The sequence below is a fragment of the Mesoplodon densirostris genome, chromosome 11, assembly GCF_025265405.1.
Source record: "Mesoplodon densirostris isolate mMesDen1 chromosome 11, mMesDen1 primary haplotype, whole genome shotgun sequence".
NCBI classification, from domain to species: domain Eukaryota; kingdom Metazoa; phylum Chordata; class Mammalia; order Artiodactyla; family Ziphiidae; genus Mesoplodon; species Mesoplodon densirostris.
Window position 1 is genome coordinate 50,465,331 of NC_082671.1, and position 10,034 is coordinate 50,475,364.

General features: G+C 57.7%; 1 protein-coding gene across 1 annotated transcript; it reads left to right on the top strand.

Moving 5' to 3' along the window:
* The first annotated feature begins 535 nt into the window (after positions 1–535).
* Positions 536–3,024, top strand: DDN (dendrin). The gene is made up of 2 exons (XM_060113965.1): positions 536–744; positions 1,152–3,024. Exons 1-2 carry the CDS (start codon positions 536–538, stop codon positions 3,022–3,024), a joined length of 2,082 nt encoding a protein of 693 aa, XP_059969948.1.
* Positions 3,025–10,034: the final 7,010 nt, after the last annotated feature.

Here is a 10,034-nt window from a genome sequence, read left to right on the forward strand (position 1 = left end):
GGCCAACCCCTCCTGCACCCCAACCCCATGGAAACCAGCAGAGAGTGGCAGGCGGAGACCTTGATTTCCATTCCCATCACCTCCCTGTCGGAGAAAACGAAGTCCGAGGCAGGAAGTCAGGGGCAGAACGCTGCTGGTCAGGCACCCTGACAAGCAGGAGAATGAAGGGTTAAAACGGCGGGAAGCTTGAAGAAATGGGGGCGGGGGTGCAGGCGCTGTCATCTTGGCAAGAATAAGAAATCCCCTGCCCACTCGTGCAGGTCCCATCAGGCTTGGGGGACAAGAGCAGTGGGAAGGGGCGCCCAATCCCGGGCCCCAGGAGGCGGTCGTGCACGTGGGGGAGGTAGCAGCGCAGAGCCGTCCGCGCCGTGTCACATGCGCGCGCACACACACAGACAGGCACACACGTGTGCCTGGGTATATATAGTCCCCAGTCGCTGGGCCTGCCGCTCTGCAGTGGGCGCCGGCTCCCCGGGCTGGGAGGGGGCTTTCGGGGCGGGTGGGAGGGTGGGGGGCCGGGGTGGGGTGGGGCAGGATGCTGGATGGCCAGCTATTCTCCGAGGGGCCCGATAGCCCCCGGGAGCTCCAGGATGAGGAGTCTGGCAGCTGCCTCTGGGTGCAGAAATCAAAGCTGCTGGTGATCGAAGTGAAGACTATTTCCTGTCATTATAGTCGCCGCGCCCCTCCTCGACAGCTCATGGACTTCCAGGCCAGCCACTGGGCCCGCGGGCCCCAGAGCCGCACGTGAGTGAAGGAGGGGTAAGGGGAAGAGAGTGGTGGGGCAGGGATTGGGGTCCGGACCTTCCCGGGGGCACCAGCCAGGGCTGCTGTTCCCCCTTCTCTTTCCCTCGCCTCCCCCCACCCCATCCCGAGGGCTGGGGCTTGACTCATCCCGTTTGTTTGGGGGGACAGGAGTGGGCGTGAGAAAGGGCAGGTGAGATGGGGCAGACGCTATTAAAGTGTGTATGGAGAGATGGTGAGGAGTCCCGCTTCGACTTCAACCCTAACATATACGCACGTGCACACGCGCACACACTCACACACTCCCCTCCACAAGGCGGCCCCAAGTGGTCTGCAGCGCTCCCAGCTCCCCGGACCTCGGCTCCCTTCCCCCACAAACTGCTCACCTGGGTTCCTGCTCATTGTCCCAGGTGTGGGCCGCGCCCGGGATCCCCTGAGCCGCCGCCCCGCCGGCCCTGGGCCTCCAGGGTGCTGCAGGAGGCGACCAACTGGCGGGCGGGGCCCCCGGCCGAGGCCCGAGCCCGGGAGCAAGAGAAAAGGAAAGCGGCATCGCAGGAGCGGGAGGCCAAGGAGACTGAGCGAAAAAGGCGCAAGGCTGGTGGGGCCCGAAGGAGTCCCCCTGGTCGGCCCCGCCCGGAGCCTCGGAACGTCCTTCGGGTGGCCCAGCCTGCAGGGCTCCCAGCTCCCTCAAGGCCGGAGCGCCTGGGGTCCGTGGGGCGACCGCCCCGTCCATCCGCGCAGCCGCAGAGCAATTCAGGGGCGGCGTGGGCGGGGCCCTGGGGAGGTCGGCGGCCAGGGCCCCCCAGCTACGAAGCTCACCTGCTGCTGAGAGGTGCTGCCGGAATGGCCCCGCGACGCCGCTGGGACCGGCCGCCACCCTACGTGGCTCCACCCTCTTACGAAGGCCCCCACAGGACCCTGGGGACTAAGCGAGGACCCGAGCCCTCGCAGGCGCCCGCCTCTTCAACCTCTGCTCCGACCAGGACAGAGGGAGGGTGCACAAAGAAGAGGCTAGATCCTCGGATCTACCGAGACATCCTAGGGGCCTGGGGTCTCCGTCAGGGCCGGGGTCTCCTGGGGGGATCCCCAGGCTGTGGAACAGCCAGGCCAAGGCTGGAGTCCGGTAAGGTGGCCGCGGAGAGAAGCCTGAGGCTGGCTGCTGCTGGCCTGAAGAGTGGTAGCGACGGCCATCCCCAAGCCAAAGCTGCTGGGAACCCAGGCACGGAGACAGTTCCTGCGGGGTCTGCACCTGCCACTCCCAGCCCCCCGCGTCCTGCTCCCAGGTCCAAGCCCCATCCCAAGGGCTCCGGGGAAGGGAGAGAATGGAGAGAACAGAGCTGGCTCCCCAAGTGCTGGATGCCCTCCGTTAAAAAGCAGCTGCCCCGACATAGCCAGACCCTCCCCAGACCCTGGGCTCCGGGAGGCACGGGATGGAGGGAGTCCCTGGGTCATAGAGAGGAGGCCGGACCCGAGACCTTGGAGGGTTGGAAGGCGACCCGCCGCCCCCACACCCTGCCCCGAAGTTCCCGTGGCCCGGCTCGTGGGGAAGGCGTCTTTGTCATTGACGCCACTTGCGTGGTGATACGGTCCCAGTATGTTCCGACCCCTCGAACCCAGCATGTGCAGCTTTTGCCCGCTGGGGTGCCGCGCCTTGTGGGGAATGACCCCAACCAACTGAAGCCCAACAAGGAGGAGGGAGAGGGTGCCGCGGTCCTTCCCTCCCCTTGCCAAAAGCTGCTGTTGAGCAGTCGCCCTTCACAGCAGCCCGGTGGGGGACGTGGGCTCGAAGCTGAGGGCGGGAAGTCCGCGGACTCCTCGCTGGAGGAGCGCGCCTCCCGCATCTTGGGGCTCCCGGTCGGCGAAGTAAACCTGCAGGATGCCCCCACGGAGCCAGGTAGCCCAGAGCACTCAGCCTTAGGCCCAGCGGCCTCGGGAGGCGCGCGCCGTGCCGAGGGCTCGGAGGAAGTGGCTGCGGTCCCGCGGCGCGCAGGCCGGGGCTGGGCGCGGACCCCGGGGCCCTATGCCGGGGCCCTGCGGGAAGCCGTGTCCCGCATCCGCCGCCACACCGCCCCGGACTCCGACTCCGACGAAGCTGCGGAGCTCAGCGTCCATAGCAGCTCTTCTGATGGAAGCGACACAGAAGCCTCGGGCGCCTCCTGGCGGAACGAGCGGACCGGGCCCCCGGAAGGCGGGAAGGCAGCTGAGCTGAGCGACAATATCCGAGAGATTCTAGATGTCATCAGCCGAACCGAGGAGGTCCTTTTCGGGGGCGAGGGACACTAAGGGGACCCCACAGGGAAATAGGGAGCGACAGTGAGAGGCCCTTTATTGTATTTGTGTCCCCTTTCTTCCTCACAGACTTCCTTGTACCTCTTACCTGTACCCGTTCCTATACTCAGAACAGAAGGTGCACAGATGAAAGGAAAGGGAGCATTTGTCAATTCATGATTTTTTTTTTTTCAGGAGAGATGAGGGTGCGCAGTAGACTTTAACGTTTGGTAAGGTCTTCAGGGCACTCGGGTAAGGTCTTCAGCAGGGGCCGACGCACTAGGCATGGAGCTGAGCAGAGAGGCCTAGCCAGGATAAGGCTGGAGGACAGGGATGGGATAGTCATAGGGCAACTTCAGGGCAGGGCCTCTGGGTAGGAGGGGGAAGTGATGGAGAGGCTTCGGACTGAGGTGACCAGGTGACAGAGAGGCCCTTGGCAGAAGAGGAGGGGCTCTTGGCAGAAGCCACCAGCAAAGCAGGAAGAAGACTCACTTTGGTGCCACAGGTTTTGGCTTCCAGTCCCAACTCTGACACTGGTTTGCTGGGTGACCTTAGGCAAGTCGCCCCCCCACCCAGGCCCTGTAATATGTAAAACAAGGGAGTTCTAACGTCCATCCCTGATGTTTTGGAGTCCTTGGGAAGGCATTTATCTACTCTTCCCCTGCACAAGCCAAGACAGTTAGGAATAAGTGAACAGAGTCTGAGCGTCCCTGGGTGGCTTCTTTGACACCTGCATTCACTCTCAATTCAAGAGACTGTGCAGTGTTTGCAGAAGAGCCGACTAAGTGGGCAAGGGCTCCTATTCCAGTCTCAGGTTTAGGCGTAGGATCCCCAAGGCAATGCAGGGTGGTGGCCTTGTCACTGTCCCTGGTTTGTGGTGGTCTGAGCTGAGCAGCTTGGGACTTTTTTAGGCCTTCCCCTTTTCCTCCTCCCCGGTGTTCCTTAGTGATGCTCTGAATAGTTACCACGATTTCCCACTCAGGTGGTATCACCCATCTGAAAGAACCCTGAGAATGTCTTGCATGTCTGCCTCTTCCAGAAACCAGCCAGGGAAGGAAGAGGGAGGCTGATCCCCAAAAGCCTGTAGGTGGGGGTGTAATACTCGCTGTAGCCACTATGGGGCGCGCGCAGGTCGCGGATTTCCCTGGTAGCTAGTCCGCGAGTCCCTCCAACGCCGGCACTGCCAGTTAATCAGTTGCTCCCTAGTTACTGCGCGCGTGTCCCCCGCCTTGCTGTCTCCAGTCTTGCGAGATCGGGAGCAGGCCTCTGGCCTGGCAGACCTCTGGAGCGCGCGGAGCCCCTCTTTGTACTACTATCCACACCAAACGGCTTGGGACCCAGACATTGAAGTATTTTTTTTTCTTCGATCTCGGGCACCTCTTCTGTCTCTATTTACTAGCCATGTGAACTTGGCCAAATCACTTCACCTCCCTGAGCCTCAGTTTCCTCATCCGTCAAATGGGGGTTTATAAACACCTACCTCGCAGGGTTGTTGTGAGGACTTAATGCGATAATGTATGTAAAGCGCCTTGCACAGTGCCCGGTACACAGTAGGCGCTCAATAAATCTAAGCTTCCCTTTGTCCAGCCTTGGCATCTTCTTCCTTTCACCAACCCATTCCCCATAGTGTCCCTTCCCCAGGGCTCCTGCGCTCCTTCCCACCTGGTGGGCGGTGGAGGAGACTCCTTTATTGGATGGAAACTGCCTGCCCACCCCAGTCTCCCCCAGGCTGGACTCTCTGTTCCTTGCCCCCCACCCCACCCCCGCTGGCTCTTCCCATTGCCCCGATGCCCTCCCCCCACCCCCCATTCCGGGCAAGGGCTGAGTCAGCCTGGGTAAATTTAGCCGCCGACTCGGCAGGCGCGGGGGCTTCACTCAGACTCAGTCTCTGAGTCCTGGCCCGGCCCTCGGCCCCGCCTCTGCCCCCCACCCCCACGGAGTCCTGCCAACTCCAACTCAGGCTCAGCGTTCAGATCCCCAGCCCCGCTCTCAAACCGCGTATAGTTTTGGTCTCCAATTATCTCAGTGTCACTCCCCACCCGCACCAGGAGAGGCTGGGCAGGATGGGGAGGGGGCAGGGTAGGGAGGCCGCTGGACTGGACCCTAAGCCGGGCCTTGGTTCAGTGGAATGGGGCGGTGGGGGAGATGTCCTCTTTGGGCTTTGAACCTAAATGGAGAACCTCGGTCAGAGTCACCCAGGAAGGTCCTTCCATCCCAGAAGCTGCCTGGAACCCACACTGCCAGGTTTCAAGTTAGCTCTTACTGGAGGAAGTAAAGTAATTGGGGTTCACCTTGGGCAGAGATCAAAGGTTCCTGAGTTCTGTCTCCCTTCCACCTACAATTCTAACTTCTACCGATTATAACTACTGAGCATTTAATGAGCACCTGAGGGGAACCAGGCACTAAGCTGGGCTCCAGGAAAGAGATGAGTAAGACCTGCCTGACAATGGGGTGAAGAGGAAAACACACAAATAATGATAGATTGAGCAGTGGGTGTTAAATAGTCTAAGGAATCAAACAAGGCAGATTGTATGGATTTTATGAGATCAGGAAAGGCTCCATGGAGGAGGTGGCATCTGAGATAGAATGCGGGGAAAGGGGTTCCAAGTAGAGGGGAGAGCAAAAATAGAGGCATGGATATAGGGAAACAGAGTATGTTTAGGAAATTATCAAATGGTCTGGTTTGACCGGAGTTGAGGATACATTCAGAGGAGTTGTAGAAGATGAAGGCAGGAGTGAAAACTGAGGCCAGGCTGGGGTGAGCCTGCTCTAGCTGAGGGGTGTGTACCTTCGACCTCTGGGCCTGAGAAGAGGATGGACTTCAGGCTAGGAGGAAGACTGAGGAAGACCAGGGCAGTGGTGAGAGCATCTGCCTGGATTTTGCTGTAGCCCAGGGGCTGCGGGGCTCTGGGGCTGGCAGGAGAGGTGAGCCGCATGGGAAAGTGGAGGGGCTGGCCTTGTGGAGGTGGTCTCCACTATGCTGCCTGGGCCTCTTTGAGGCTGAGCACACAGGAGGCCAGTTTCTAAGAGCTTACCCACACTGCTATCATTGTTAGAGAACTATGGTAGTGTTGTGTTCAGAACACGGACTCTGGGACCTGGCAGCCTGGGTTTAAATCTTGTACCTACTTCATACTAGCTGTGTGACCTTGGGCGATTACTCAACCTCTCTGTGCCTTGGTATCCTCAGTTATAAAATGAGGTCATTAATAGTGCTTTTTCATAGGCTTGTTGGGAGGATGAAATGATTCAATATGTAAAGCACTTAGAACAATGCCTGGTACATAGTAAGTGATATATGTGTTAAGCTCTGATTATTATTTCTCTCTAGGGCTATGTCATTAGTGTTGGAGTATCGGGCTAGGAGATGGGAAGAGAGAAGTAGAGGTAAGGGAAGAGGAGGAACAGGCAGCAGAGGCGGAGAGGAGAGGGGATCCCTGGGGTGCAGACAAACAGCCCCTTGAACGGGTGAATGGTGTACTGGGAGCACTTGGGTGGTTAAGATGCCAGTGCACTAGCCCCCGCCCCGCCGCCCAGGACTCCCTTTATCTTTGCCTAAGGGTGGAATCAGCACCAGCTACTAAAGATCTGGGGAGAAAGGGAGAGAGAGGAGAAGAGGAGGAGCTGGTGCAGGTCTCGGGGCCTTGGTGAGCCATATCTCAGACTGGCCCTGCAGGGCCCTGTGGGTGGAAGGCTGGAGACTCCCTGCTGTGAAAATGACTTCTAAATCTGGCTGTGTCTGCCAGCCAGCCAGCCTCAAGACAGAGGCCACAACTACCTCTCTCCTCCCACCCCCACCTTGGGACAGCCTCACAGGTCAGGAGTAGGGATGGCAAAGCTGGAGGGTGTGGTCAGGTAGGAGCAGCAGCCCTCAGGTTAGCACAGGATGCTCCTACCCTCCCAATAGCCAGGTTCTTCTCAGGGAAGCCCTTTTCTGAATGGGTCCCAGTTAATATGGCCTTAGAGGAGCTAAGAGCCCCCTCCCTCTTCAGACTTTCAGGAGAGCCCTGGGACTTCCCTAGATCGGCCACAAATGGGTAATGAAACAAAGAACCAGGCCATAACCGTGGCGTGTGTGGAAGTGTGTGAGGAGGAGAGGACAAGCAAAGATGGCTGAACACGAATAGTAGTGGTAGTGTGCAAAATGTGTCTGTGGGGAAGAGAGTCGGCATTCACTCAGTTATTCATTTGTTCACACACCCATTAAACCTGTATGCCAGGCCCTAGGGACACACAAGAGACTCAGACATGTTACCTATCTTCAGGGAGCTTACAAATCTAGGGTGTGTGTGAGACAGGGTACGGGATGTGGAAGAGGAAACTACAGAGTCATCACCGTGCAGGCGGTACAATATAATATGTGCTGATGAAGACATTCCAGAGGGTCTATGTGAGCATGACGGAAGGAACAGTTCCCAAACTATGACTTCTGGGGAGTCAGAATATACCCAGGCCTCTGGGAGACCAGTCACTGAGGGTGCACCTGTTAGTGAAGGAAGGCTCGGCCTGGACACTCTTCTCTCCTCTGTGTGTCCTGGCATGGGGTAGCCTCCCTCCCTTGAAGCCCCTGGTACTACATAGCCCTTTGTGAATCTTTTTTAGAGAAGACTTGCTTCCTCCATCCATCTATCTATGCATGCATGCATCCATCCTTTTGTTCATTCATCCATGCATCCATGCATGCACGCGTCCATCTATACACCCCACCCATCCATTTATCCATTCATCCACCAACTCATCTGTCATCCTTCCATCCATTTATCCATCTATCCATTCATTCATCTATCCATCCATCCATCTATCCTAACGAGGGCATATGATGTGCCTAGCTCAGTGTTGCAAGAGATGCCAAGGTGAACAAAACACAGAGTCCATGTCCTCAGAAAGCTAGAAGCCAATAGGAACATGAATAACATACACAGATCACCACCCATGGAACAGCCACTATGTGCTGTTAATGAAAGCCCCGCCAAGAAGGTGCTTCAGGAGGCAGGGCCACTTTGCCAAGGGAAATTAGAAGAGCTTCCAGAGGAAGGAAGCTTTGAGGTGGATTTCAGCAGGGGGAGATGGGGAAGAGGTTCATTCCAGGGTGTGGGTGAAGGTAGAGAGGTGGGAAAGCGCACGGATTTCACTGGGAGCAAAGGCACTGGGGAAGGCAGAGCTGCAGAGGGATGGGATCCTGGAATGATGTGTGGGAGCCAAATCATGAAGTGTCCCTGGGAAGCAAGGATAAAACATTTGAGCTTTAGTGAGAGGAATTGACGGAGAGGTGAGGGGCAGAGAGTTTTTGTAGAATTCCCCACTGGACCATGAGCTACTCAAGAGTAGCGCCTTTGATTTAGCTCCATATCACCTACAAGCTTGGCCTGGAGCAGGCTCTCAGCAAATGCTGGCAGAAGGAAGGAACAAATGATAAAACTGTGCCACAGGAACACTGGCACAGCAATTCAGGGTCAATATATAGGGGGAGGGGTGGTTGCTGCCTGATGTGACCACCCCCCGCCCCCATCCCCCTGCTGGGAGGGATGACCCTGTTTCCTTTGCTGGGGTCTCGCAGAAGCTCTCCCAAGAGGCACCACAAGGTGGCGCTGTTCCAACTGTAGCACTGAGTTCTGCCAAGGTCCTTGACACCGGCAGCTGGTGAAGTGCCCATTCAAGAACTGTCCGGGGATGGTCAGAACTTCTTTTCAGCAAGTCCTGAGGCAGAATGAAGAGTCTGCGTGCAGCTATGGAAGAGAAGAGTCGACAGATCTTAACCCCAATGAAAGTACAGGCCTCACCCATCCATTCATCTGACAGGATCTACTATGTGCCAGGTACAACGTTAGGCTCTTGGAAAACAACAGTGACAAAGACACAGTCTCTGCCCACCAGGAGCTCACTATCCAGTCCTGTCCAAATCTTCCTTTGCTATCTTTCTCTATCTGTCTCTTTTACACACACACAGACACACGCACACCTGTTCCCCAGGGCCAATCCCCTTGACCTGGGAGGCCATCTCCATGTGAAATCTACTCTTTGGCACTGCTCACCCCCTCAAATCCAAGTTTCTCCCCAAGGTTATTGCATGGCCACATTAGCGTGAGCCCTGGATGCTCCTTCCTGGGATGGCCCCACTTCCTCTTCCCCTGAGCTCCCACACGAGCCCTTTCCTATTCTTTCTCCCCACCTCCCCCATCATACCCACACTACTCTGCCAGCCCTGAAAGCTTTAGGGACCTCCCTAAAGTACACCTGGTATGGGATGGGGCCTCCTAATGCCCTAGAGCTCTGGAGGCTACAGGGACATGAAGGTGGATCCACAGAAGGGCCCTGGGAGACCCTGGCACCAGAAACCCAGAGATGAGGCGTTGGAGAGTCCAGAAAACCAAAGACCTCAAGACATGCCCCTCTGTGGCTTGAGGACTCTGCCAGCCAAACCTGTCCCCAGACAGGCTGCCTTCTTTTCTCGCCTGCTTTGGAGGCACCAGGCCTCTCCCTGGCTGCAACTCCATACTGGTGGGGAGGTGAAGCATTATGGGACATTGTCCACTTTCCCATCATGCTCCAGGGCTCCACTCAGCCCTTGGCGGGTTTGGGAGAGGAGAGGAGGGAGGGTTGGTGCTGAGAGTGGGAGCCAGGCCCATCGAGGTCCCGGGAGTGAATGCCGCATTGTTGGCCAGGCCAGAGTCACAGATAATTACCTCAATTAGTGACAATGGGAGAGTAATAAATACAGGCTTAGTGTCTCCTACCCCACCAGGGCTCCAAAGATTAATCCAGGCTGACGGGCGGGCCCTGAAAGGCGTGATGGACAATTCGTTAAACTCCCCAAATGCCGCACAACCTGGGCGTGAAGGCTGAGTTAGCCCCCTGGGGGCTGCGCCTTTGTCCCGATTGTGTGTCTCCGCCACAGCAGAGCCGGGCAGCCCCCAGAGAGCGGGGAGGTGAGTGGGGCTCCCCGAGCCGGGCCAGGCGGCGGGGGGATTAGGCCTCGGTCCGGCCTTGGTTGCCCTGGCACACCAGCCCGGCCGGGCTGGAATGTC

What these genes read in the sequence shown, in the direction of transcription:
- DDN (XM_060113965.1), top strand. Translation starts at nt 536, where the DNA reads ATGCTGGATGGCCAGCTATTCTCCGAGGGGCCCGATAGCCCCCGGGAG. An exon ending in CGCGGGCCCCAGAGCCGCAC is followed by an intron (nt 745 to 1,151) that starts GTGAGTGAAGGA and finishes TCATTGTCCCAG; the next exon opens with GTGTGGGCCGCGCCCGGGAT.